The 27,484-nt window shown below is 53.4% G+C and overlaps 11 protein-coding genes across 11 annotated transcripts; 7 read left to right on the top strand and 4 right to left on the bottom strand.

Annotated features, from left to right (window-relative positions):
* Positions 1 to 1,249: 1,249 nt before the first annotated feature.
* A1O5_13070 (uncharacterized protein) lies at positions 1,250 to 2,083 on the top strand (the record flags this gene model as incomplete). Its single annotated transcript, XM_007753638.1, has 1 exon — positions 1,250 to 2,083. The coding sequence occupies one exon, from the start codon at positions 1,250 to 1,252 to the stop codon at positions 2,081 to 2,083; it is 834 nt and encodes a 277-aa protein (XP_007751828.1).
* A 505-nt stretch (positions 2,084 to 2,588) lies between these two features.
* A1O5_13069 (uncharacterized protein) lies at positions 2,589 to 4,328 on the top strand (the record flags this gene model as incomplete). The annotated part of the gene is made up of 1 exon (XM_007753637.1): positions 2,589 to 4,328. The coding sequence occupies one exon, from the start codon at positions 2,589 to 2,591 to the stop codon at positions 4,326 to 4,328; it is 1,740 nt and encodes a 579-aa protein (XP_007751827.1).
* An 856-nt stretch (positions 4,329 to 5,184) lies between these two features.
* On the bottom strand, positions 5,185 to 6,926 carry A1O5_13068 (uncharacterized protein; the record flags this gene model as incomplete). The annotated part of the gene is made up of 2 exons (XM_007753636.1): positions 5,185 to 6,853; positions 6,910 to 6,926. The coding sequence occupies 2 exons, from the start codon at positions 6,924 to 6,926 to the stop codon at positions 5,185 to 5,187; spliced, it is 1,686 nt and encodes a 561-aa protein (XP_007751826.1).
* A 518-nt stretch (positions 6,927 to 7,444) lies between these two features.
* On the top strand, positions 7,445 to 15,154 carry A1O5_13067 (uncharacterized protein; the record flags this gene model as incomplete). Its single annotated transcript, XM_007753635.1, has 1 exon — positions 7,445 to 15,154. One exon carries the CDS (start codon positions 7,445 to 7,447, stop codon positions 15,152 to 15,154), a length of 7,710 nt encoding a protein of 2,569 aa, XP_007751825.1.
* A 243-nt stretch (positions 15,155 to 15,397) lies between these two features.
* On the bottom strand, positions 15,398 to 16,273 carry A1O5_13066 (uncharacterized protein; the record flags this gene model as incomplete). The annotated part of the gene is made up of 1 exon (XM_007753634.1): positions 15,398 to 16,273. The coding sequence occupies one exon, from the start codon at positions 16,271 to 16,273 to the stop codon at positions 15,398 to 15,400; it is 876 nt and encodes a 291-aa protein (XP_007751824.1).
* Positions 16,274 to 16,760: 487 nt separating this feature from the next.
* On the top strand, positions 16,761 to 17,999 carry A1O5_13065 (uncharacterized protein; the record flags this gene model as incomplete). Its single annotated transcript, XM_007753633.1, has 1 exon — positions 16,761 to 17,999. One exon carries the CDS (start codon positions 16,761 to 16,763, stop codon positions 17,997 to 17,999), a length of 1,239 nt encoding a protein of 412 aa, XP_007751823.1.
* Positions 18,000 to 18,307: 308 nt separating this feature from the next.
* Positions 18,308 to 18,961, bottom strand: A1O5_13064 (uncharacterized protein; the record flags this gene model as incomplete). The annotated part of the gene is made up of 1 exon (XM_007753632.1): positions 18,308 to 18,961. The coding sequence occupies one exon, from the start codon at positions 18,959 to 18,961 to the stop codon at positions 18,308 to 18,310; it is 654 nt and encodes a 217-aa protein (XP_007751822.1).
* A 346-nt stretch (positions 18,962 to 19,307) lies between these two features.
* On the top strand, positions 19,308 to 22,574 carry A1O5_13063 (uncharacterized protein; the record flags this gene model as incomplete). The annotated part of the gene is made up of 1 exon (XM_007753631.1): positions 19,308 to 22,574. One exon carries the CDS (start codon positions 19,308 to 19,310, stop codon positions 22,572 to 22,574), a length of 3,267 nt encoding a protein of 1,088 aa, XP_007751821.1.
* Positions 22,575 to 22,726: 152 nt separating this feature from the next.
* A1O5_13062 (2-dehydropantoate 2-reductase) lies at positions 22,727 to 23,788 on the bottom strand (the record flags this gene model as incomplete). Its single annotated transcript, XM_007753630.1, has 1 exon — positions 22,727 to 23,788. One exon carries the CDS (start codon positions 23,786 to 23,788, stop codon positions 22,727 to 22,729), a length of 1,062 nt encoding a protein of 353 aa, XP_007751820.1.
* A 516-nt stretch (positions 23,789 to 24,304) lies between these two features.
* On the top strand, positions 24,305 to 24,865 carry A1O5_13061 (uncharacterized protein; the record flags this gene model as incomplete). The annotated part of the gene is made up of 1 exon (XM_007753629.1): positions 24,305 to 24,865. The coding sequence occupies one exon, from the start codon at positions 24,305 to 24,307 to the stop codon at positions 24,863 to 24,865; it is 561 nt and encodes a 186-aa protein (XP_007751819.1).
* A 485-nt stretch (positions 24,866 to 25,350) lies between these two features.
* A1O5_13060 (uncharacterized protein) lies at positions 25,351 to 26,628 on the top strand (the record flags this gene model as incomplete). The annotated part of the gene is made up of 2 exons (XM_007753628.1): positions 25,351 to 25,752; positions 25,912 to 26,628. The coding sequence occupies 2 exons, from the start codon at positions 25,351 to 25,353 to the stop codon at positions 26,626 to 26,628; spliced, it is 1,119 nt and encodes a 372-aa protein (XP_007751818.1).
* Between the last annotated feature and the right edge of the window lie 856 nt (positions 26,629 to 27,484).

Genomic DNA, 27,484 nt, shown 5'->3' with positions numbered 1-27,484 from the left:
CATTGTACACTAGACCATGTTCGATATGCAGCACTGTTGCACACACGACGTCGATACCCAGATAGAAAAAGGCATATGCATACATTCAATACGGAGATGCTGTACATACATGCGTCGCCCTCCTTGTTCACAAGCCCGCTCACTCGCTCAGTTGTGGCACCCGTATACTCATATACGTGCCATGACCTTTTCCAACCTCTCCTATTCTTCTGTCCATCAATCCATTTAGCTGCACGGGCATCACTCTCACCATTCCAAAGCCTTCTTTCGGCCTTCCTTGTTTCATAGCCGTCTCTGATCTTCCCCGTCTGCCGTGGCTGTGATCGAAAAGTTCCTGTTGCAAAGATTGTCTGAATCAGGAGCGCAGCAACGAGTGTTTTACCACCGCATTGTCGCGGCCATTCCCATCTCTTCTTTGGCCGGTTCGAAGGAGCTCTTGCTGGTATTCACGGGCTGAATCGAAAATCCTCTTGGACCGTTCGTTCTTAGGAAGGGTAGAGAGGGTGTACATCGTCTGGCCGGAGGCTAGTTGAGATTGCTCAAAGAGTTCGGCGCGCTCGTCGGTTTCCACCACACTGCCAGTAGCGAAACGCGTCGACGGCCTGTACTCTTTTAATTTATTTTTCTCTTGTCCGGTTCACAACGAGAGCGACGACTGACTACCTGGCATGAAGAAGCAACAGACGGGCTCGCAATGAGGCTGTGGATAGGCCTTGCGCACGTGATTCAGTTGAGGGCCAGCCACACCAGCCACACCAGCCCATACCTGTTCTGGCGAACGTGGCTTCATTGTGGGGGTAGCTATATGGAAAGACAAGAATCTTTGCCAACTCAATCGACCCATACAAGGCTACATTGCAATGCGTCTCCCTTTCAAGATCTTGCCCGATGAACCCTTGAGCTTGCATCAATCGAGGTGAGAGAGCAATCGGGTTGGAGTGCTGTCTGGGCAAGACCGAGCCTGCAACCACTTCGGGTGCCCCTACGCAGGAGGCATCAAGCAAGGGATGTGCCGTGCGGCATCCTCTCAAGACTTCGGGTCCTCCCAAGATAATGGCCTGTCACCTTTTCTTTCTTGACGTCACATTCCTAACAGCATCCCTTGACAGAAAAGGGGCTGGACGAGCTCTGAAGGACATATAGCGAGGATGACAGCGGTCCGGCTTCCACACCTTCGTCCTCGCTCCAACCCAACATCCTGTATTCTGCTTGAATCGTCCTGTACCAGCGTCCCTTCACATCTTCAAACATGTCAAACACTCAGGAGCCCAAAACCTTTCTCAATCTTCCCAAAGAAGTACAACTAAAAATCCTCGACAATGTTCTCGCAGGAGAGTACATCACCGTCGAACCGGATCCCAACCTCCCCTACCGGTCTTGCTGGCGTCTACCAGCACAAGCATTGACTCTTGCAAACGTCTCTCGCGAATTTTGCAAACCCTCCCCTATGCGCATCGAGACCCTTGTCTGTAAAGAGGGCGCACGCCCAACCGGCTCGGCAATCCCAGAGGGGATCCGGCGAAGCATTACAACAATCATTTTGGAAAATACCTACATGCCAGCCGTCGACACAGCGGCGTTCCCCAATTTGCGAGCGATCCTCTGCTGCAGGGAGGGGGACTTCAGCTATTTGGTAGTCAACTTGAATCATTACGGACACGATCTCACGGACATCTTCGAGATAGACAAGCTCATTCAACGGCAACAAGCCGAAATCCACAGCCAAATCATACCGCAGTTGCCGTCATGGATGGAAGAGCTCGTCCTCGATCCTGCTAGCCAAGTGGAGCTGACGATCCGCGTCACGGTGCTTTTTCGCACGGACGAGGATGCCGCAGCTTCTGCAACCTTTCGCTTCGATGAAGATGGCATTGTCGAGGTAGAACCTCCCTCCTGGCGCATGCCAATGTCCCTCCTATATTCTTGGAAAGCCGGCCGTGCCTATAACGCGCTCTGCCCGTCTCGGGCGAAAAGGAGGAACGAGAAGCGTAGCGAGGAGCGAATGCGCAACGGGGAGAGAAAGTGGACGAAGATGGGAGGCGGGGGTTGGACGATCGAGGTAGACGAGGTTGTCCATGGATAAAGGCCACGTTGCACCACAGGGAGCATCGAAAAAGGACGACAGCGTTGGCCATGAGGTTCTTTTGCGTCTTGGATCATGGTTGTGCGACGCTCTTGCCGCCGTGGTGGCTTTGCTGTGTCCCATGGCCCTAATGCACCCAGCAGGCAACGATATCACCCAAACGTTTAGTTCGTCAATTGATAAGGAATATGATGGATTTTGTGATCCTGCGTACCTCGTAAAATGGCATCATCCCGGTGATTTTTTTTCCAAGGGGCGCAAGTAGATAACCAACCGAGCCCGCCAAGCCAATTTCTGCATAGCCAGGGTCCGTGCACGGCGCCTATCAAACATGACCCCTTCTGCCCCTTGAAGCTTGGCAGTCCAAATCAAAAAGGCCCCGCTCTCAAATATCAATGGCCTCCTTGCGCACTCCCTTTCGCAGCCCTTCGCATTGCCCTCTTCAATTCTCGACCTCGCCCTGCTTTCCTTGAGGTCGAGTGTCTCCTCCTTGACCATGAGCAACATGCCCATGTCCCTTCCTCGAGCATTAGGGCCTGTACGGCTTCTCGTTGTCTTCGTCGTCTTGCTCTCCCTGTTCCTCTTCCGATCCTACTACCTCCCCAGCCCTGACCCAGAGGGCGAGTATGGCCTGTCTTCTCCTGCGTCTTTCTGGAAAGGCTCCAGCTCCAGCTCCGCTGCTGTCGAAGATGCACCCGACGTCGACCTGGAAGACAGTTACTACGAGGTCGACGAAGACCCCGATTCAGTCGCGCAACTTGAAGAGCATGCGGAAGATGACCCTAATCATGACCCCGAGTCCGAACCTAAGTCCGAACCTGACCTCGACCCTGAAATCGATCCTGAAATCGACCCTGAAATCGACCCTGAAATCGACCCTGAAATCGATCCTGAGCCTGAACCTGAGCCCGAAGTCGAATCCGAGTCAACGAGCCCTCTCGAATCTGCCCCCGTTTCTTCTCCTCTCCCGTACCCACCCGACTCTCGCATCCCACCATGCCGCCGGCTGCCAGGCGCAGATAAAGTCGTGGTCATGGTCAAGACAGGTGCCACCGAAGTTTTTGCGCGCGTCCCTGAACAACTCGTCACCTTGGCGCAGTGCGTCCCTAATTTCATGGTCTTCTCCGACATGGAGCAACAAGTGGGAGAGTTCCGCATTCAAGATGCCTTGGATGGGATCGGACAAGAGTACAAAGAGAATCATGATGACTTCCGTTTCTATAATGAAATCCACGCCGCTCATGTTGCGCATGGTGACGTGAGTGTGCTAGGATCTGACAAAGCCTGGGCTCTGGATAAATGGAAGAACATTCCCATGCTCCACAAGGCTTATGTGGAGTATCCGGACGCGGAATGGTTTGTCACAATCGATGCCGACACTTACCTCAGCTGGGCCAATCTCCTCCTTCTGCTCGACCGCATGGATCCGGACGAACCGCTATATGCAGGCTGCGTTTACTGGCATGGCCCTACTGCTTTTGCCCAAGGCGGCACGGGTTATCTGTTATCTCGCAATGCGGTCCAGAGATTTGAAGAGATCCGGACCCCTGAGAAGATCGCCGATTGGGAGAAAGAGACTTCCACGATCTGCTGCGGCGATGTCATGCTGGGAGTTGCAATGAGCCAAGCTGGAGTGAGCGTCAGCGGTGCCTGGCCGATGTTTCAGGTGGATCCGCCATCTGGCTTCGTCTGGTCTGATACTGTGTGGTGCACCCCGGCCATCACCTGGCACCATGTGCACTCGTACGAGGTTGAAGGGCTCTGGCAATTTGAGAAAGAATGGATAAACAAGACTTGGGACGATGAAGACCCCGGCGCAGTCCCCTACTTGTACAAGGATGTCTTTGAAGACTTCATCAGGCCGCACATTACCGAGCAGAAGAAGGACTGGAACAATCTCTCCGGAGACAAAACATTTACGCAACCTAATGAAGGCCACGTCAAGGAAGACAATGACTGGGACTGGAAAAATGACGAAGAGAAGCAACAGATGTGGGATGATCTTTCCGAGCCCGAGAAGAAATCCATTGAATCCATCGAAGACTGCCGCGCGGCTTGTGAGAATGATTTACAATGTATGCAGTTTGCCTGGCATCCGGGTACCTGCAAACTGAGCTATTCCATCAAGATGGGTCGGCCGGTTGACTCCAAAGACGAGTGCACTTCTGGGTGGATGATCGACCGAGTCGAACAATTCAACTCAGCCAGATCAGAGTGTGGTGAGGTATCATGGAAAGTGGGCTGAACGGCAGTCCTTTTTTTTGTACCATTATGTTCATGATACGACGATAATTTCTTTGTCCCTCCACTGCTGGGTCCTCGACGCTACAAAGCAGTTGGATTCGACATTACTATTGAGGGGTTTCCCCCCCGGGGTCATGGCGCCGCCAAAGATGGGGCGGCTGTCATTGAATACGACGGCCAGATGTTCGATCAGTCTGTGGAGGGCTGTCCATGGATTGGGTGTTCGGAATGATGGCAGACGCTGGATGCTTGCCAGGTAGCCTCGAAGACGGAGCAGGCTGGCCCGTGACGAGCAGACCAGTGTGGGTAGCAACCCGTGTTCGGAATTTTCATGCCTGGCCAAAAGGAGGAGATGCATTATACACGCTGCGCCTCGGTGCAGCTGAGAGATCACTGTACGCCGACGCAGTGACCGCCATGTCAAAGGAATGGTATAGGATGAATGGCAGACTACCACCATATTTCCAAAAGGTTGACGATGTGAGGGAGGCCGCGCCGCCTCACTAGTGCCTTGGCACTGCTGCTGGAGGCATATACAGACCTTGATAGGTTGATCATTACAGACGAAGAGTTCACATTACACACGAGATGTGATTGTAGGGGGAAAAAAGGGAAGCACCTTCGATCTGGTAGTGAATCAATCCTATTATCCCGATGGCAATACTGTCATGTCAGACCGTGCCACCAGACCATGGCTCGATAAGGCCAACCAGTGAACTCCTCTTCCAGCCCTAGGACTGAAAGGGACAGATCTCGAAATGTTTGAGATCAGTGTCCAGTGGCCCTCCCACCGCCCGGGCATCCAGGCCAGCTCCAATTCCAATAGGAGGGACCGTGCTCTACCTGGAAAGTCATTTTCACTTCATTGCAAAATCGAACTCCTCAAAGTCGGCTCGCAGGCCCGCCGCGTCGTCTTCCTCGGCCGCTTGGTCGCTCCCGTCCTTCCACAGGATCGAGTCCATCCAGTTGACCCGGTTTTCCAGTTGCAGCAGACCCGCCATCACCTCTCTGCCGAACCAGATGTTGAACTTTTGGCTCGTGGGCAGTGCAAAGAATATGGATGTTGCCACGCCCACGTCGTCGTCGTTGTCTACGTTGCCGTTGGCATGGTCGGCCATTTGGACGGGATCGGCAACCCAGGTCCACACTCGGAAATAATCTGATCGTTGGGGAAGCTGCGTGCCGGCCTCGCAGGTTTGGAAGCTTGGATACCCGTAGTCGGCGGCCTTCACCTTGAATGCTGCCTCAACAAGCCCCTTCTTTATGCGGTCCACTGGACATGCAATGAGTTGCCAGTGGAAATGCCGGATACCGGTTCGATTGACTTCCCAACAGACGATGCCCAGCTGACCGTGGCTTTTTGAACCGACCATGACGCTCAGAGCATTTCGAAACCGATTCATTTCCTTGAACTCGGCTGCGATCTCGTCGGATGATCTCTTTCCGGAAGCCAGCTCGTCTGCAGCATGGTAGTATGGAATAATCATGACGTGGCCAGTGAAAGACAGCTGAGGGAATGTCGATGGCAACGGTAACGGACCTCTCGTCACTGTGACCATGCTTTCGTCCCCCAGAGACACGACAAGATGGGTCTTGGAACCGGGCTTATTCAGACACATGAAACAGTCATTGGGGTCATTGCGCGGACCTTTCCGAGCACGCTTGCGATTGCGTGGCCCTTGGCCCTCATCGGCGTCTCCCAGATATGGGCCTTTGTCATCGATTGCTTGTCGCTTCCTTGGGGGTGTGGATCTGATGAACGGCGACTCGAGCGGAGCCTCCATCGTGGCTGGAGGACGGGAAGTATCCAATGTGAACGCCGACATCCACTCTTTCGTGGGTGCAGACGCGCTCGCCAGACTTTTGAATCTGGTTACACTCGGTTCCTCAAACGAAGTGTAGTCGAGGACATGCTTGAAGGGCTCTCGCTCCCACAAGGCACTGGGACTGCTGGAGAAATGATACCATGGCTTGAGTGCTTGACAGAGATTGGAAATCGACTGTGTGCCAGCTGTTCCATCGATCCCCTCGGGCAATTCGATCTTCGACCCATTGGTGATATTTGCCGGCCATTGATTTGTGACGAGAATGTGTGCAAAGTGAGCACCGTGAAGTCCTCTTGACTCGTTGTCCAGGTGCAATGGGTCATAGGTACCCAGCTTCTGAGTGAGTGACGATTCGTTTTGAACTAGCCGACCCCCAAGCGAGACGATTTTCACGCCATCCGTAGAAGTCATGGTCCCTTTGCGGCCCAGATAGAAAAGGTTGGGGCAAATGTCTCCTCCGTCCAACTTTGCTCTGACCATTTCGGGGAAAGGCGAGTCGCCAACCGTGAAATATGTTGGGAGCGGTACATCGATCTGACCGTTGAGCAACGCTCCTACTTCGCTAGAATTGCTCTCATCACCGGGAGGACTGAAAAAATCACCAACGACAATAGCCAACGAGAAGTCGTGTTTGGCTTGCAGTTTTGATATCTTGCCAAAAGCCTTTCTCAATTGACCTTGGATGCTTCCAACAACAAGGCTACCAGAGTCAGTGATGACACTTATACATTTTCATTCAGGTCGCCCTCGACTCACATCTTAGCTGCCCCCATGGTGATTCTTGAGAGAAATGTGAGGCGAGAGATCCAACGGACAGGAGAACAACCAGACTCCGGTCTCCTGTCCGATTGTTCTTCGGCACTTTACGAGACCGGTGGCATTATCCGTTTCTTATGCGTCACGAGAATGTGAGACATGGGGAGAGGTGGCGGGTATAATGTGCTTGTACAAGTATGCCGAGATAGACACTTTTACGTTGGCGAGATTGGCTCGCAAATAAAAGTGTCATGTGATCCAGGCCCAACTCGCCGAACAAGCACAAAGTACCTCGTAGTACCGAGTACCCCACCGGATCTCATACGGTGACGCATTTCCTTGGTCACGTGGAATATGGGGAAATTTTTTCAAGTCTGCACTTTTTGACGTTTTGGCGCAGTCGCAGACAAACTTTCGTCGCCGAAAAGCCAACGGTCAAACTGGTATTTCTCTACTTCAGGACCGCACGCTGTAGATGGAGGCATGCAAGGTACCGCTCTTCTTTCCCCGATGACCTCACCTCCTCCGTCCCACCATGGCTTCGACCCCGGCAAACCTACATCGATTCGAGCCCTTCACGAAGCGAATAGCACGGTTAAAGATTGACCCTGTACATACTGTGGAAAAAAGGAAGCCTTCGAACAATGAGAACGACCCTCTACAAAGCTTTTTCCACGCTGCATTGGAAGAATGGGCGGAACTGAACTTGTCTCGCACATTCACCGACTTCCTCAGCCAGGCGGGTCCGCTATGCGAGAGTCTGCCCCAGTTACTTCACCATGCAGATGCTGTCTTCGAGATCCTTGTTGACCACATCGGAAAAAGGGATGAACTTGCCCTCGAACCTCTTCTCAGTCTTCTCACCCACCTTGCCCATGATCTCGGACAAGGCTTCGAGCGATACTTCTCAAGAACTGTGCAACTGATTGCGGAAATTGCTGCCACTCATGAGAAGGCTGAGGTTGTTGAATGGTGCTTCACCTGCCTTGCGTGGATATTCAAATACCTGTCCAAATTGCTCGTGCACGATCTGAGGCCCCTGCTCGATATCATGACACCATACCTCTCCTCCAAAAAAAGTTATATTGTTCGCTTCAGTGCAGAATCGCTGGCCTTCCTGCTCAGAAAAGCCGCCGCGCGATTTGAAAAGAACCGCGCGCACACACCCTTGTGCCTCGCAATCGAGCATCTTTTGGACAGACTCACACAAGAAGATGGTTGCAAAACCCTCGGTTCATATCAAATGGGTGTCACGAGTCTTTGCGTTGAGAGTGTTCGTGGGATTGATGGACAGTTGCACTCGTGTGCTGTGCCCCTGGTGCGGTGCCTGTTGTATCGCTTCTTCCATCCAAGTAAACATGAGCGAATTTGGCGGGCTGTGGAGAGTGTTCTGATTGCCCTCATGCATGAGACAAAAAGCGCCGCGTTTCGCCCAGTTCTGGTGGATGTTCTGGACGTCACAATGCATTTTGCTATGTCCAAAGATGTCAATCAGTTGGCTCTCACTCTGAGGCTTCTGCTTGTTGTCTTAGCGACGCGAAGGGGTTCAAGGGTTTCTTCTTGGGCGGATTTCATCGAGACCTTTCAAGCAGTAGTTGCAGCTGTACAGATCCTCAATGAGGACGATTACGGCTTCCGTGCAGTCGTCGCCCTTTTTATCGCCAGCATTCTTCAATTTGCGCCGATGGATCAGTTGTTGCCCTTCTCCCAGAAGTTGTTGGACTTTGCCGCAGAGCGGTTTTCCCCGCAGGAGTTCTTCACCTTCTCTAAAATTTGTGCAGAGCTTGGAAAGGAGAGATTCACCGACCTTGTTCTCCCACGACTCCAACAATACATTTCGACGCATTGGTCCGAGGATGAGGTGAGTCTTTACTACATGCTGGAATGCTTAGGGCAAAGGCAGATCAACTTTGGTGGGTCGGGGAGCGCCGGCTCGATAACTTGTCCTGCGGATTTTGGAGATTTCATCCTCGGGCAGCTCTCTATGGAAGGACGAGTTGAGAATGGATCTACCATCGAACAACTTGCTGGACGGCTTCGCTTCGTCAAAGCCGCTTGCGTTTTCGCGGACTCGGAAACTACAGCTAGGGTCCTTGACGCCTACCACAATCTGCTGGTAGGCGTCTTAGAAGATACCGACAGCGACCTCGACCTTCGTCAACGCGTAATCCTAGGCTGGGGCTTTGACTCCTACCTCCAAATCACACCATCTGCTGACCAGCGGCTCAAAGAGCTTGCTTTACTTGTTCCGAAAACGTCCGCGGTTCGTTTTCGCTTGCCAGCTTTTGTACACGCGGTAAGCCGTCTGTTCAGGAAAGTGCCTGCAGTGGAAGGTATGGAGTCTCGACTCTTCAACAACATCCGCCATATCCTTCTCCAAAATCTATTGGCCACGTCTCCTGATTTGAAGAAGGGATCTCTGGAGCTGCTTCCTGCGCTTGGCGGGTCGAATATCAAGCAATGGCTCATTGAAACTACGGATTTAATGCTTGATATTCTCAGTATCCCCTACACTCCCAGCGAGGCTCGAAAAATCTCAATGCTGCTAAGACGGCTTCCGAGGCAACAAAAGAGTGTGCCTCCAGACTCTGTGTTCCAAGATTTGATACCTTTTTTCTGCCTCGGCTTGCTGTCACGCTACTACGACCAAACAAGAATAGAAGTTTGCAATGTGCTCGCCCAAGTGGTACAGTCGACACCGACCGAGGAATCCGCCGTCAACGTGGCTATTCAGTGGCTCCAGTCTCCTGCCGATCTAACGCAATCGTCTCAACATGATCCCCAGGCAGCAAAGTCTCTACCGTCCTCCCCTGAATGCTCAGACGTCGATCAACTCGCATTATTGTGCCTATCAACCATGGACGATTTTCGCAATTCCAGTGAGAGATTCCGCACCACTATTCAAGACGCGCATCGCTTAGAAACACCCAGAACACCTCAGAATGGTCGATCATTAGCTCTCCAGGTGTTGGCAACAGTACCTGCTTCAGCTGAGCGCCGTTCTCGCTTACTGGTGCCAATCTTCCTTGCTGCACCATTCAGCCGCGCTCAAATGCACCCCGAGCCCAGCTCGGACGCTTCCACGTCGTCGCACACATTAAGCCCCGATCCTGACGACCACGCGTGGTCCCTTACGGACAGGAAGGCAATGTTGGCCTTGTTCGGAAAATTTGTCAACCCTCGTGTCCTCTACAGATCTTCCGAAGTCCATGAAAAGCTCGTCGATCTCTTGGGCAACGGAAATGAGGACATTCGAAAACTCGCGCTTCTGGCCATATTGAGGTGGAAAGATCCTGTGCTCAGCCGATACGAGGCTATGCTGCTCCCCCTGGCCGAAGGCAAGTCAACAACATCGGATATAGGTACACTTTTGGTTTCCGAGGAGGAAAATTCTATCAGGCCAGCTGAACGGAGCAGTGTCCTTCCTGTTGTACTCAAGCTCATCTTTGGCATCATCGTGGGGCGAGCAGGAACGTCAGGATCTCAAGACGCCCGGAGGAAATCATTGTTGCGTGTTCTCTTGCGACTGTCCGAGGACGAAGTCTCAATCTTTCTTGACATTGCTCTTGGCAAACTGAGAGATGCCAAGGTCAAAGAAGGCCATCCTACTCTCATGGCCCTCGAGCAAGTGCATGTCCCGGAAGACCAGCAATATGGGTTTCTTCGATTGCTACTGTCGATGCTGGAGATATTCCAGAGTGGATTTGCCCAGTACGGTCAGCAGGTCGTCGACGCGGTTGTCTTCTGCGTCATCCAAGCTTCTCGTCAAAATCAGACCGTGGTCAAGCAAAACAATACAGCAGCGCTATCACGAAGTATCCGACGAACAGGCTTCCAATGTCTTGTTATGCTTTTTGAACATTGTCCAGATGTGAACTGGCCTTTGTATCTTCGCGATCTCTTTGCCGATGCAATCAGTCCACGTCTCGACATATTTGCCTCGGAGACAACCCAGGGTATCTCTGGTCTGCTATGCCTGTTTGCAACTTGGGCTCATTCATCTAATCAGATTGGCTACCTTGGGGAGTATGATCGACGACTTCCCGGGGTCCTTTGGCAGACACTGGCTGCGCGTTCAACGCCAGACGAGGTGAAGCTGTTCATACTTAATGAAATTGTCCTTCCGTGGACTGGTCTGTCTGAAGCTGAACCATCTGTGCCAAACAAGGCCCACGACCTCCTCAAAACCGAATCAGATGGCCTCTTGACCTCTCTCGCGGCCTTACTCGAGCGGACACCTCCTAAGGCTATCCTTGCTGCAGTGACAACGGTCCTGCCCAAAGTTGCCCCAGTTGCGGAGTCTCCAGGATCCCGGCAGTCTATTCTCAAGTTATTGACGACTCTACTCTGTGATGATGGTCTTAAGTTATCCCCGAAGGTCCGGGGTCAACTGCTCCTCTCGGTCCATAGCTTTCTGGCTGTCGATGACACCTTGGAGCAAAATTTGCACTTGAAGCTTTTAGCACCCATTTCGTCTTTGTTCAACTACTTCAAGGACCATGCTAGTCGTCAAGTGCTATGCGAAGTCCTGGAACAATTGTCCACTTCCAACCGAGGTTTAGCTCACATTGCACGACTGTGCAAAGACTTGAACGCCATGTCCTCGCAACGGCTCGAAGAGATTGATTACGAAAAGCGACTGCAAGCTTTTCAATCAATCCAAATTCTGGAGTTGGACAAGGTCGGTTCGGTGTGCCAGCCCATTATTTACAACTTGCTGTTTTTCCTGAGAACGAGTGAGGATTTCACCATAAGATCAAATGCATTGGAATGCGTTAAAAAGTTGATTATCAAAGCCCTCGAGACAGGCAGGCCGGACTTGGACAGTTTGATAGTGAGTTCTATCGTTCCAGTGGCAAAGAAGTGCATGAGACATGAATCGGAACTTGCGAGGGCAGATTTCGTCGCTCTACTTGGTCTTCTGGTACAGCACGCAGGCAACAACGAAGAATTGGCGAACATGACACCTCTCCTGGTTGGGAACGACGAGGAAGCGTCGTTCTTCTCGAACATTCTGCATATCCAACAACACCGTCGTCTCCGCGCCATTCGACGGCTTGTCTCTGAGGTCGAGAAAGGGTTGATCAACACCACGAACATCGTGGAGATCTTTATCCCTTTGTTGGAGATGTTTGTCTATGACACAGGCACGGATGAGTCAGCCCAGAGCGCGAAAGGCCAAAGCATCACTGCGATAGGCACTCTTCTTGAATGGATCGACTGGAAACACTTCAAGGCGCTGTTCCGCCGGTACAAGAGTGACCTCGACGTAACCGGCAGCGAGCAAAAGGCAACCAATCGACTTCTTGCGCATGCTGCTGATGCGTTGTTGTCAGCGAATGGCCCTCGTAGAGAAGACTCTGGACCAGAAGAAGGTCGACTGATATCTCGCCTCGCAGAATCGCTTCCGGAGAAAGCTATTGTGGAGCAGGAGTTGAAGCTTCACTTCATACCCAAACTTGCAGAGCTTGTCCATTACAAAGACGAGGCTGAGATAAGCTTTCGTCTACCTATCGCGGTCATCGCGGTGAGGCTCATCACTCTGCTACCACCGCACGAGATCCCAGTTGTCGCTGCGCCGGTAACCCTCGATATCGCCCAGATCCTCAGAAGCCGGGCTCAAGAATCCCGCGACGCTGCGCGCAAGGCACTCTGCGACGTTGTCCTTCTGCTCGGTCCCAGCAGTTTGCAATTCATGCTCAAAGAAATGCGCACAGCCCTTACAAGAGGTTATCAGCTCCACGTGGTGTCTTATACCCTCCATGCAATTCTGGTAGCGCTGGTTCCTCAAATCAAACACGGTGATCTGGACTATTGCGGCGAAGCCCTTGTCTCCGTCATAATGGATGACATTTTCGGGGCCGTGGGGCAAGAAAAGGACAATCAAGATTACACCAGCAGCATGAAGGAAGTCAAAAGTAGCAAGAGTTTCGATTCGATGGAACTCCTAGCACGATCGATAAGCGTACTCTCCGTGTCCAAGCTCGTGGCACCAATTCAGACGCTGTTGTCGGGTACGCTGACGGCAAAGCAAGTACGGCAGGTTGATGAACTTCTCCGGAGGATTGGCAGTGGGCTTTCACAGAACCCGTCTACCAACAAGCGAGATGTCTTGACATTCGCATACCAGCTAATTCAATCGCTGTACCGACAAGAAGAGGGTAGTCAGGTCCAGGCGCCTACCAATGACGAGAAGAACCGGCAGAGATATCTCGTTCAATTATCATCAGCAAGTGAAACAACTCAGAGCCGCAGTTCGGCCTTGTTACACAAGCTTGCTAAATTCGCACTAGACTTGGTGAGGTCTACGCTACAAAGATCTACTGAGGTTCTGTCAGTCGAGAATCTACACGGCTTTCTTCCCATTGTAGGCGATGCTCTGGTCGAAGGTCAAGAGGATGTCAAGATTTCCGCATTGCGTTTGTTGTCTGTCATCATCAAACTCCCAATGCCCGAACTTGAGCAAAACTCACCCCTGTATGTTAGCGAGGCTGTCAAGGTCGTGAGAATCTCGTCAAGTACCAACGAAGAAGGGGCGCAGGCTGCGCTGAAACTGATAGCTGCGGTTCTCCGTGAGCGCAAGAGCATCAAGGTCAAAGAATCAGATATCGCCGAGCTTCTTCAACGTGTCGCTCCGGACATCGAAGCACCCGACAGACAAGGGGTGACGTTCAACTTCATCCGGGCAATCATGGGAAGAAGGATTCAGTTACCCGAGGTCTACAACCTGGCGGACAAGATCGGTGTCATGATGATCACAAATCAGACAAAAGAAGCACGAGATGTTGCGAGAGGGGTCTTTGTCCATTTCTTGGTTGAGTATCCGCAAAGCTCTTCGAGATGGTCGAAACAACAGAAATTTCTCATGAAGAATCTCCAATATGAGCACCCTGAGGGTAGACAATCTGTGATGGAAGCCATCAATATCTTGATTGGGAAGATCAAAGGGCAAATGGCACAGGAACTGATCTCGGCGTTCTATCTTCCAATCCTCCTTCGAATTGTTAACGACGACAACGAAACCTGTCGACAGCTTGCCGGGGCTCTACTGGGCCGGCTTTTCACCCTAGCAGACCGGGATCACCTGAACGATATGATTGAACCTCTCAACAACTTGATAGATCAAGAGGAGAACAGCGCATTAAAGAAACTGAGCATGCAGGCATACGCTATCCTCTTAGACACGGATGTGTCATTAACTCGAGAAGAAGTTAACAAAATTCGAAGCAACATTGCCAAATCTCTCGAAGCAACAAGCGTGACCGACAAGGACGATTGGGAGCTCCGCTTTCAGGTGCTACTACTCCTGTTGAAGTTGGCAAGGTCGTATCCAGGCAAAGTATTAACTCAGAAGCAGGCCTCTCTATGGTCACATGTGTGGACATCATTGACCCACTCCAACCCATGGATACAAAGCACTTCAGCAGACTTGACCATTCAGTTCTTCGGCCAATGCATCTCGGTGAGGGGTTCGAGGCTTCCGCTTACCTGTGAGCATGGCCTTTCCATGGATTCAGAGGGATTGCTCGGGATCTTGAAAGCTAGCACTCGGATCTTGCGTCGTACAACCGGCAATGAAGACCTCAGCGCACAAATGGAGCAGATTCTTTTATTTCTGGGTCAATGTTTGGAGGAAAACTTGCTGACGATCGAGGTTAACCAGAAACCCGGCGATGTGGGAGATTTTGAAGAAGAGGATGGGGCCATCGCCGAAGGGAAGACCAGAGGAATTCCAGCCACCCAATATCTCCTTGATCAACTCGGGCGCATTCTGCGCACGGAAACGGCAACACTGACATCCCCGGCGCTGCTCCCCAAGAAGTCATCGCTACGGCTCCTCTCAAATCTCATCCCAATTCTCTCGGTAGCTAATCTACCGAATTTGCAAATCAAAGCCATTCTGGTGTCACTTCAGCATATGACTGACACGAACACAATCCGCCCTCGGTCGGCAGACCCGACCTTCGGTGCCGCGTATCAGAATCTCGTCGAGCTCGCTCATACAGTGATGTCAAGGCTGCAGGAGAAACTCGGAGATGCAGAGTACGTCAGGGCGGTGACAGAGGCAAGCAAGATTATGCGTGAGAGGAGGGAAGATAGAAGAACCAAACGACGAGTTGAGCGGGTAGCGGAGCCGGAAAAGGCGGCGAGAGACAAGAAGAGGAAGACCGATCGGAAAAAGGAGAGGCGGCGGGAAATAGGCAGAGCGCACCAGAAGAGAAGGAGGGAGGTTGGCATGTCATGAAACAACGCTGCTCTCGGGGTGTCTTGCCCGTGCATGATCTGATTTTCAGCATTGCAAGGTCTGACTCTCGGAGCAGCATAGGGCCGGAGTTCATGGGAAATTTTTCATTTGAGAACAGGAACAAGAACCTTCGTCCTTGTGACGCCCTGTTCCACCTCCCTCACGGGGATCAATCCTTCCGTCCACCACTGACGGTTCGTTATCCTTGTTGAGGCCCTTTGCACCCCATACATGCCCTCTTTCTCAACCGTTGACGCTGGCTGACCTGGGAATATCCGTGCCTACCGCAGCGGTGGCGCCCGCATCAACGGGCAAAATCAAGCCGGTAATCCATCTCGCCTCGGGCCCTGCTAGGAATCGCACGGCACAGCCCACGTCCCATCCATTGCCCTCGGTCTTGAGCAGGCTGCGGTTCTTGCGGGCCTCGCGGGCCTCGTCGCTCATGCCGCCTGCGTACATCATCGGGGTGTACACCATGCCCGGGCAGACACAATTGACTCGGATGCCCTGGGGGGCGTGGTGCGCCGCCATTGCGCGCGTCATGTTGACAACGGCGCCCTTGCTGGTCGGGTAGAGCAGGTGCGGTGTCCCGCCGCGGATCCCGGCCACGCTGCCCATGTTGATGATGCTGCCTCTGTAGCCCCAGTCGTTGTCATTGCGGACCATGGCAGGGATCGCGTACTTGGCCATCATGACCATGCTCGACACGTTGATTTCCATCGACCTTGCCCACGCCGCCATGTCGACCTCGACCGCCGTGCCCGCAGCCCCGCCGACGCCCACGCAGTTGAACAGGATATCCAGCCTGCCGAAGCTGTCCATCGCCGCCTGCACGACGCCCCGGCACTGTGCCTCGTCGGTCACATCAGCCTGGAAGGCTCGCACGGAGCCTGGGAACGCGCTGCTCCCATTTTCGCGGATCATTTCGACGGTGCGTTCTGCTAGCGCCAGGTCGCGGTCCACGCAGAGCACAGCGCAGCCCACGTCAGCAAGGAGGATCGCGGCGGCGCGTCCGTTACCGATGCCGTCGCCTTGGGCGCCTGCGCCCGTCACGATGGCCACTTTGCCCACGAGATCGCGCGGGGGTTTGGGGAAGATGTATGAGTCCATCGGTGCCATTTTCCACCTCTTGTTCTTGTTGTGCGTCTTCCCTCTCTTTAGTTGACTCTCTGTGGCCTCATTCCCCCACGCTGCGCTGGGCCGCCGTCTCGGTCTTTCACGGCTGGGTTGGGCTGGGCTGGGGTGCGATGAGATGTGTCAATGCAATGCAGCTGGGCACGGATGCGTTGAGGTGAATTTGATCATGTAGCATGTGAATGTATGTACTTGTACATATGTGTAGAATAGATTGGATGTCTCCAACAACCGCAGCAGGCCTCGGCTCGGGGACGGAAGAAGTCAATGCGTAGCACGTGATCGATATCCGCCCCGGCGCCAAGTCGAATGTCTCCGTGTTGGAAATATACATGCGCGCATTTATTCATGACGCTTGCACAGCATCAATGATGGCTTAAGGAAATCCAGATCCATATTCACCTAGTGAGAGGTGACTCTCCCTCCCTGTCTCTCTCCCCCTCCCCTCTCCCTCCCTCTCGTCGTGTTGCAAATGCCTTCTGCGTCTGCAAGGTTCCGCTCGAACGGCATCCGTCACACGCTCCTTCTCTGCCATCATCGCTGCCCCTACCTCTGGCGACGTCATTCCGTATCCAGACTCACTCGCTTGATCTCTCTCCCCAGTCGAAGCGCGCTCAAGACGGCAATAGCTCAAAATGCTCAGAAAAACGAGAATACAATCGGCCAGAAGCTGGTCTCGAAGAAGAGCTGGAAGTCATACTTGCAATACACTTCCATTCCGGCATCTGCTCGGAATTGGATATGGCGGCTCTTCTTCATTGCCCCGCCGCTGGTAGTCTTCTTGATGTCGTTTCCATTCACAATCATGAGGGTGCAGGGCGCTTCTATGGCCCCCTTTTTCAACATCAACTCTTCTCCCGATCTCCCACCAACAGCACCAGATATCATTCTCGTGAAAAAGGTCAAGGGCATCGAAGCCTTGTCAAATTTGACGGGGAACCGGCCTGCCCGACTGAGGCTCGAAAGGGGCCAGATCGTCGTCTTTTTCGCGCCTCACGACCCCACGAAGTTAGCCGTCAAGCGAGTCATCGGCATCCCTGGGGACAGAATCAAACCTCTTCCTGGATATCCTGGTGGCGATGACCCTGTCATAATACCGTACAATCACGTCTGGGTTGAAGGTGACGCAAACAGCCGGGAAAAATCAATGGACTCAAATTACTTTGGTCCCATAAGTCAGAACATGGTGTTTGGATTGGTCATCGCAGTTCTCACGCCATGGACCTCCCTAGTCGCTGTGAACTGGGACGAACAGGATTACCCTGCCAAAACTAGTGGGAGGCTGGAAAAGGATGTGGTGCAGCAGGCCAAGTTGGATCCGGATGAGGAGGCTTCACAAAAGGATAATCCTTTTGCGGATGGACGAGCTGCGGTTGAGTTGGCCATGATGCGAAAGAACCGAGACCAGCTGGTTACAATGATTCGAGACCGGTCAAAATTCGACCAGTTGAAGAGCATATACGAGCGAGCACAGACGGAGCTACGCAGGGGTAACAAGGAGTCGAGAGAGGTCGCGAGAGGGTTGGTCGTGGAGTTGCAGATTCTTTTTGAGAGTGTGGGCTTAAACAAAGATGGAAGCCCGATCCCTCCTGCAATGAGGAGCTTGAGACAGGGAGGAGGGAATGAGCAGCAGGATTTAGAAAGGCAGAAAAGATTGAAGGATTACCTGGCAAGGCAACACCAGCATTCGAACGAGGGCATCGAATCTTAGGAATATCATATTGAGTATTTGAATATCACTTTGCATATCTCTTGGAACTCGGCAGTATTTCAAGAGATCAGGGCATTCGAAAGCAACAGGCAGCAGCGATGAATGCGGAAGGATTATATGTGTGTATCATCAGCGAGTCTGGCCATTTGAAGCCTCTCCTCACAAACCCTGTGGTTCTGCTCTCCTGCGCATTGCCTTTCTCTGCGCTATCGCCCCTTCTCTTTTGAAAAGCTAGTTTGTTTCAGGGTTTCTTTGTCATGTTTTTTTCCTTTCCAACGTATCTGTCAAAAGGTCCAGTGATTCCGCGTCTACCATTTCGCATCGTTGCTGGCCAAAAAGGCCTTCAAAATGGCCACTCTGGCCTCCAAAGCCGCCACCCACTTTTCGAGCGCCTCTCTTGTAGTCTCGGGATCGGTTCCCTCACCGCCCAATCGCACATAGAAATCTTTCCGGTAGGGAGTGGCACTCATGGCAGCACTGAAGATAGGTTTGATCATAAACCCATGATGTGGAGCCAGAGTGTTCTTGTAGCTCGTTCGAAATCCGTCCGCGAGCTCCTTATTCGGCTTTGGCTCCACAGCTTTGACAGAGGCGTTGGTGGTGAGATCGGCCCGGAGTGCTTGTGCTGTGAAATCCAACCCACGAGTCAGCCAAACTAGCCCTTCGGTAGCCTTGTGAGTCTTCGAGGCCAGCTCAGTCTTGACTAGCAGTTGGACTGTAGTTGAAACCTCCGAGGCAGCTCTATGTCGATCACGGATTTTCGCGACGTTGCCCATCATATCGTTCTTGACGGGAGTGAAAGCTACCGAGCCCAGAAGGTCGAAGAGGGTTGTGGTGGCTTCTGAGGCATCGAGGAATTCGAGGGTGGAAATGCCGCCGTCGTCAGATATGGGGACGTCGTCAAAGTGCACTTTGTGTGTGTCGAACCAGGTTTTGCCTGGCGGGATTTGAGTGCCAGACATTTCTGAAACTCAGAATATGATCCGATGCAACAGTGAGGGTATGAAGGAGAGCAGGGCAAGGAAAGATTGAGAGGGGGTGGAAGTGACGGTGAAGGCTTGTTTGAGGGGCGCATGCTGGAACTCGGGGCCGCGGGAAGGTGCAAACAAGGCAAACACGGCAAACCGACCAAGTATGTACGTGTTTGCTATGGAACGACATTGACGTCATTGAACTGCAATATTCAGCCGTGCCTGCGCAGACAGCCCTCTGCGTCTTCTTTAGAGTTTGAGGAGCAGATCTCTTAGAACGGTTTGATGACTATACGTACAGAACTGCCATTGTAACCTGTATCGTAGCGCGAAGAAGATGTCGACTTCCCGAGTGATGCCAATTAGCAGCACTGCCAGCGCCCACGACTTCGATGCCCTCGATCCCGACTCGTACACTGCCCGCCGACTTAAACACGCCTCTCCAGAGCATCTTCATCTCACCTCCCGCCGCTTCTTCATAGGTCCGATCCCCGAAGGATGGCTCAACAGCCACCGAAAGGAATGGTACAGGCGAAGAATCCAACTGAGCACGTATTCTTCTCGAAGAGCGAGCTTCCGCGCCGCCACAGACCAAGACCTCCATCATCGAACGTGGACTAGTCTTGAAGGTCCTTCGACCGCTGCCAGGGTGAGCTTCAGCTTTCCTCAGCCCGAAGATGTTTCCGATCGAGATTCAGGAGCAGACGAGACCCCAGATGCCGAAGAAGAGGACCAAGAGGAAGATGAGGAGCTGGTTGAGCCAAGAGATATAGAGCCGGTGTCGACAAACGATGTGTCCCATATCCTGGGGATCGATGGCGAGAATGAGCAGGACAACAGAGTTCCCAGGTCTCTGCCAGTCCCTACAGACAGAGGCACGGACGGTGCCAGCGACAACCCCAAACCTGGGCCGAGCGCACTGAAGTCTCCGAAACCTGAATCATACAGAACTGCCTATGAAAATCCATTTGGAGATTCAAAAGCAATCACACCTGTGATCAATCCACAGTGCTCAGAACATGACAATGACCGTACTGAGAGTGTCGGGCAATGCTTGAACAGGAGCTCCATGCAGCCATCAGCATCGACTGTAGACAATGTGGAAACCAACTCCAGGACGGCCCTCCTGGGGGGTGACCGTTCAAGACCGGACGCAAAATCTCTGCAGCGTCATGAACCTGCCCCTTTGGATGATGACCAGACCTATCACCTCAGACGGACGAGCACAGGTGTCAGATTCAAAGTCTCGGAAGGAGTTCAACGAGGTCAACAGAAGGTGGTCAACAAAGCCATTCGCGTGCAAGACCGTGTTGTCAACAGGAGATTGAGACGCAATACTCTTCGAGAGGGGACTGTCGTCAAAATGGAACGCATGTTGGTGCGAGTGGATACGACTCTGCAACAAGTCCCCGAAGATTTTGATGAGAACGAGAGCATCAAGATCGAGACGAGAATACTAGAGAAATGGCGGGAGTTCATGGTCGTGGCTAGAAAGAGCAAGAAGCAGGACGTCGACGATTACAGGCTTCAAATTTACAAAACTCGAGTCATCCCAGAGATTGATGACGAGTCAACCAAAAAGAAACCAAAACATGAGATCAGACTCGATCCCAAGACGACAAGAGTCAATTTGTACTCTTCTCTCGACAAGACCGTTGTTATCTGGCATCCATACAGAAAAGGGACGAGAATCATTGTGATGAGGCCCCGTTCCCAGGCACATTCTGTGGAATGGTACACTTTCCTTAGGGACGCCCTTGGCTGGGAACGGCCTACGACACTTCAAGTCAATGTCCCGGACCTGGATGTAACGTTGCGACTGGAGAGGCCATTTGAAGGACTCGAAGCAGCTGGAGTGGATGCAGCAGACGAGGCGACGGCCCTGGCTCGGACGGTTGCTGCGGAGAAAGCTGTAGCCGGGAAGATCATATCCGAGTGCATCGCCATGTTGGAACGCGACCCTGAATGGTCGAACGTCTTGAATGTGTGGAGCGAGACAGCCAAGATGGGTCTCGCGTGGAAGAGATACGACCGGCTTGAATGGGTACATGGGGCCAACGAGCAGAAGATGTATGGCTCCATGGCAATGGCCCGATCCCATGATTTGGAATTGCGACCGAAACAGCACTACCCTACCTCGACATGCGGCAGAAAGGGAAATCATCACGAGGAGCCGCCGCCAATTGAAGGGTTCTTGATTCGGTTGACGTCGCAGAAGGGGGTACACAAAAAGATGGGCAAGGCATTCTTCAAGCGATTATATTTCTCGACGCACAATCAGTTTTTGATGTTCAACCGTCCAGCAAAGGCTACTCCGCCTCATCCACCACGACTCGCGACGAAAAATGGGAGCACTGTTCCTTCGTCACACGAAATCGTCGAAAAGACGCCACTGATGTACGGCATCGAGCCTTACAAACTAAGAAACGGCCATGTTTCGTGGCTATCCTCGGGCAATCGGATGACTTTGCAGAGCCATGACCGTGATGCTGTCGAAGAGGCTCGGCGGAATGTGGCAAACATCCTGGAAGCGGACGGGTATATCGACATGTGCAACATCCGACATGTGCGTACCATAAGATGGGGTGCCTCGCCCGTTGACGAGGTGCTTGAGACTGGATCCAGCTCTGACGTCGATTTTCACCGGGAGGTTGCTGATACCAGGCACGAGGACGGATCGACGCATGAAATCGACGACGATCGAGTCTTTGAGCTCGTCCTCGGCAACGGATTGGTCGTTCGTCTGCAAGCATACTCGAAGCAGACACGCCACGAGTGGATCCGGCGCATGAAAGAATTGGTGAAATACTGGAAACTTCGAACGGCTGCTGAGATGGACACCTTTAAAGCCATACGAAAAGCCAACCTCGAACAGCTCAACGTCGACGAAGAAATGGAAGCCATCATCGGTCAATTTGCGAAAAAGTGGGAAGTTAGCCGCAGTGAAGCAAGCCCCGAACTCTACAACATGTGCGCAATAGGCAGTTGTCGCAGCACCACAATTTCCGGCTCCCTGTATCTCAAAACGCGCCGACGAGCCACCTTTCATCGGTGTCAGGTTATTCTTGCTGGCGGCAAATTGCTAATTTTCCAATCGGCTTTGCGAAAGAGAACTGGCGAACAAATCCGATTCATCCACCAAGAGAAGCAGCAAGACGTGGATCTGAAAGATTGCTATGTCTACAGTGGTCTGATTGTTGACGATGACCTGCTATACCAGAACCGCACTTTCGATGCGAACCGCGCCGGTATGGCCAGCCTGCCTCGGGTGTACCTTGAGGACGGATGGACGAGCGCGGATGTCGATGTCATGACATGTTTCGTGGTGTGGATGAATAGGAGAAAGGGTTGGTTCAAGACATCTAGGAACGGAGAGGCTGCCAACGACTCTTGTGAAGATGGAGGCACACCCCGAGGCCGCACCCGAGCGAGGCTTCGTAGAGTGGGCCAGCTGGGCGTGCCGGGGCGAGGAATGGTCTTCAAGTGCCGCAGCCGCGCCGAAAGGGACCACTGGGTGTTGAACATTGCCAGCGAGATCGAGCGTGTTGTTGAGCATGAAGTCGAGGAGTTGGGCGACGAGGGCGAATTCCGATTCGACAAATGAGGAGGAAGAGCGGATCTGCTTCGGAGAAGGAAGCATCTCTACGAGTAAAAGTGTATAAGCCATAGATACAGAGTACCTTGGTATGATGAAGAGAACACCTTGTCGAAGCTGTGAGGGTGAACAAGTCGGCGAGGAGCATGTTAGCACCGTAGTTAGCTAATCCTCGCCTCCATCAGTTTCTGGGCGTTGACCAAGCCGTTCAGCTCCATGGTGCGCCACTGAACCGCCTTGCAAAGACCATAGAGGCACTTGATCGTCGGCATTGCTATCCCTGCCCTCTCACCCTCTCTCAGTGCTTCACCCAGGATGTTCTCGTATTCAATAAACCTCCCCTTGCGCCGATCCTGCAACATGCTTGGGGCACAGAATATTTCCATTGGGTCACACTCGACCATCGACTCGACTAATGATTCAGGGAGCTCGACATTGGCAGAAGCCTTGGCCGCAGCACGGATCTCATTCATTGCTGGCCTCACGAGCAGGTCGAGGGGGTTGGCGGGGTCCTGCGCGTCCGAGGCCAGTCGAAACCGTGTCGTGTCCAGATCGGTCAGTGCACAAATTGGATTCCACACGGCGTTGTACATGAGCTTCCTCCAGCGGACAAACAGCACGTCGGCCTGGTACGAACACTGAACCTTGCCCGAGGCCGAGTATATCCGTACAAACTCCTCCGCAGCCGCAATCTGCTTCTGTCCATCTAGCTTGTCCGACAGGAAGGGCCCGATGAAAAGCCTGTCGACGTCGTTCTGGAGGATGTGGCCCGGACTGAGTTCATCGGCGCCCATCAACGACACCCCGGAAAGGCAGATGTTGTCCGGAAAGGCCGCCATCAACGGCTTCTCGATGTTGAGCCCGTTCTGTATGAGCACAATAACTGAATGCCCCGGCGTCACGGCCGGGCGGATCAAGTCGGCCACGGTGGGGGGGACATCCGGGACGTTCTTGGTGGTGACAATCACATAGTCGAATGGTTTGGCCGATCCCTCGTGGCCGCTCGTCACGTCCGGCACCTTGGGGAGGACTTCGGACGGCTTCCACTCCGCGAGCTTGCCGTGGTCACAAGAGTCGATGGTGAAACCCTTCTCTTTGACCATGGCATAGTTCGATCTCAGCACAGCCGCCACTGTTGCCAACCCTCCCTGTTCCAGATTCAAGGCTGTCATGGTTCCTATGCCGCCACTCCCAACGAGCAGGACTCGGGCCTTCTCTGCCATATCGATGAATGGTTTCTGCCCTTTTATTCACGGTTGCAATGTCGGTGGAGAAAGACGCCTGCAACCCTGTGGAACTGGCAACGTTATATACGTGTAAATCCTCAAGATGTGCTAGGGCGCAGCCTCGGCGACATCGACGGCGACTTCCGCATGCTGGAGATGCCCGCTTTTTTTCAATGCAGTCCACGTGATCTACGTCATGCAGCATCACGTACTGAAACGGACCGGCTCTGCAGGCGCTACTCACCGTGCCGGTACCGGCGTGTCGTGGACCACTATGAGTCGACGAACCGGGCCGAAGGCACTCCCGGGGATGTCTCAGTGGCCCGCCATACACTTTGTTAAAACCCCTTGTCGGTGTGCGAGTTTTCAACTGTCTATACCTGTCAAGATGACCAGGAGATTTACACGCCTTGGTTGCGACTTTCATCTGTGAGAGACTCTTCAATTGACCAAGGACCCTCGAAAACCCGGTCGGCAAGAAACGCAAGCAAAGAGGTAATAGGAATAGAAACAATGGCCACCACGGCTCTCCTTGTCTGCGACATCCAGAACGGCATCGTTGAACGGCTCAAAAGCCAGGATACGGAATCATTCCTCCGGCGCCTGTCCCAGACAATCGAAGCAGCACGCAAGATTGGCCTCAACGTCATCTATGTGAGGGTGGCTTTCCGGCCTGGATTCCCCGAGGCCTCGCCACGAAACGCATCGCTTGCCCGGGTGAGAGCCCACGGCGGGTTCGTGGAGGGCGACACGTCGACGGACATTCACGCTGCAGTGGCGCCGCAGGAGGGCGACATCCTGGTCACCAAGCGGCGGGTGTCTGCTCTCCACGGCACAGATCTGGATCTGATCCTCCGCAGCCTGGATGTCAAGACACTGGTCATCAGCGGCCTGAGCACGAGCGGCGTGGTCATGTCGACGGTCCGGCAAGGCGCGGACATGGATTACAAGCTTGTGGTGTTGGAGGATCTTTGCTGGGACACGGAGCAGGACGTGCACGATGCGGCATTGAAGGTGATTGCGAAGCAGGCCCAGGTTGTCCGGTCGGTGGACTGGATTGCGAAGCTGCAGTGAGCGCTGAACCGTGAGAGGGTCGTGTTGGGGATGAACATGGCAGTGTTTTACGAAATGCGTGGCGTCGACAGCATAGGAGATCAGATACAAGCAATGTTTCTGAGGCGAACCTCATTACTTGAGTCCTCGATTCGGCCAAATACCCGGTCGTATTCTCAGTGCGACGACTTACAGACCACATTTTCAGTGGCAACGGCATTGGGCGCCGTGTTGGGGAAATTTGCAGCAACCCCGCCCGGAGAATGGCCGACCAGGCCGATGCATCCTCCTCTGCCTCGTATATAAATATATATCTATATATATATATATAACTGCCTATTTTTCCAGTCCATCTCCGACAATCCTGACAGATTTACTAGTTAATGACGCTCAATTAACCCCTGCTCTTCTCCTTGAACGTCCTTCCACAACAGACGTGAGCTCCATCCCGGCGTCAGCGGCATCAGAATCCATCACCCCGGTGGCTCCCCCCGCCACTCTCGACGATGGCATACAAGATCGCCTCGATCCCGGCTGACGGGATCGGGCCCGAAGTGATCTCGGCGGGGATACGGGTGCTGGAGACGCTTTCACAGGCGTTTTCGTCGCGGTTCACATTTGACTTCACGCACTTTGACTGGTCCAGCGACACATATCTAAAGACTGGGCGGTACGTGCCCGAGGGCGGCCTCGACGAGCTGCGCAAGTTCGACGCCATCCTATTCGGCGCGGTCGGCGACCGCAGGGTCCCCGACCACATCTCCCTATGGGGCCTGAGGCTCGCGATATGTCAGCCGTTGCAGCAGTACGCCAACGTGCGGCCGACTCGGATCTTGCGCGGCGTGACATCCCCCTTGGCGTCGTGTCAGGGGAGTCTTGAGAATGCGAAGAAGCTGGACTGGGTTATTGTGAGTTCTGGTTCTCGCCTCCTCTTCCTCCGCTGCATGGCCTGGTTTCCCTGCCCCATTTGGCCCCTTCTTGGTGTGGAAATGAAAGAACCCCTCTATCTCCCGTCTGTCCTGTGTCCATCATCCGCCCACATGACTAACATGGACCGAATGGCGTAGATCCGTGAAAACAGCGAAGGTGAATATGCCGGCCACGGGGGCCGCTCACACGTCCACCAGAAGTGGGAGGTCGGGACCGAAGTGAGCGTGTTCACACGGCACGGCTGCGAGCGCCTGCTGCGGTTCGCGTACGAGACGGCTCGGTCGAGGCCGCGTAAGAAGCTGACGTTTGTGACAAAGTCCAACGCCCAGCGCAACGGGATGGTGCTGTGGGACGAAGTCAACGAGGCCGTGGGCCGGGACTACCCGGACGTGAGCGTGGACAAGATGCTGGTGGACGCGATGACTTGCCGGATGGCGCTGCAGCCCGAGACGCTCGACACGGTGGTGGCGACCAACCTGCACGCCGACATCCTCTCGGACTTGGCGGCGGCGCTGGCCGGCTCGATTGGCATCGCGCCGACCAGCAACCTGGACCCAACCCGCCAGAACCCCAGCATGTTCGAGCCGATCCACGGGTCGGCGTGGGACATTGCAGGCATGGGGGTGGCGAACCCCGTGGGCACCTTCTGGACCTGTGCCGAGATGGTGCGCTGGCTGGGCCAGGGCGAGGCGGCTGATCTGTTGATGGCTGCGGTCGAGGCCGTGCTGGCGACGGGCGTGAAGACCAGGGATTTGGGTGGGCAGGCCGGCACGGACGAGGTGACGGACAAGGTATGCGAGGAGATTTTGAGACTGGGCAGGGAGAGGGGGTTCTTTGTCGCTGGCAAAGAATAGGAACGGGGTGGGTGGGGTGAGTAGACAGTATTTCGCGTTATAGGGAGGGAGTTTTCCTATCCCTCCAATTTATCATATGGGCTCAGTTGTGAGAGCCCCAAGAAATCGCGAGGCTGGATCACATGCATTCATGCATGCAAGATCTGTCAACTCTGTTGTCTACCAAAACCGTATCGCGAGCCCGTACATAGCTGTGCAGCACAGTCCGTGATTCAACCTCGTTCTCATATGATACAAAGGGATGAGACCCGTCTCACTTGTACATTCTGCAGGATCAAAGGGGAGCTGAACTTCCTCCTTCTATTTCACCTTTCGTGGTGTCGCTGAATGGGAGCTTCGAGTTCGGCATGCCTAGCGGGACGCGACAACTCGTTCTTTACAAACGAAGAGAGGCAAGGCCCCCTTCGAGTGGGCTCACGTTTGAATAGGGCTTCGGAAGCTCATGAACACCAGAGTCTGTGAATGCAAGGATGACGTTGTATTCCGGATCGATCGCACTTTCCCCAGGAACTATAGATCAATCAGCTGCTTGAGTTCGCACATACATAGTCCAATAACTCGGGCGTTCCAAGAACCAGACTTCCGCTCGATGTTACACACCATCCCTGCGCTGGAGCCCCAGAAGCCAGGAACATTGCAGTGTCAAGCTTCCGTAAAGTTTGCCATTTCCGCACAAACGCCCACAGATGTGCGAGCCGTGGCTAGCTAGCCATGACCCTACCAGACGCAACGCTTCGGGTGTTTGGTGGAAACGTCTTCGATGTTTGCTGCTTCTGCATTCATTTTCCGCGTGGAGGATAGAATCGAGCTTCGTACATCCCGTCTCTCACGTGGACATTACACGACGAAGAAGCTC

This window comes from Cladophialophora psammophila (assembly GCF_000585535.1).
Source record: "Cladophialophora psammophila CBS 110553 chromosome Unknown aczJe-supercont1.41, whole genome shotgun sequence".
Lineage (NCBI taxonomy): Eukaryota > Fungi > Ascomycota > Eurotiomycetes > Chaetothyriales > Herpotrichiellaceae > Cladophialophora > Cladophialophora psammophila.
This window is presented reverse-complemented; position numbering and strand designations above follow the sequence as displayed.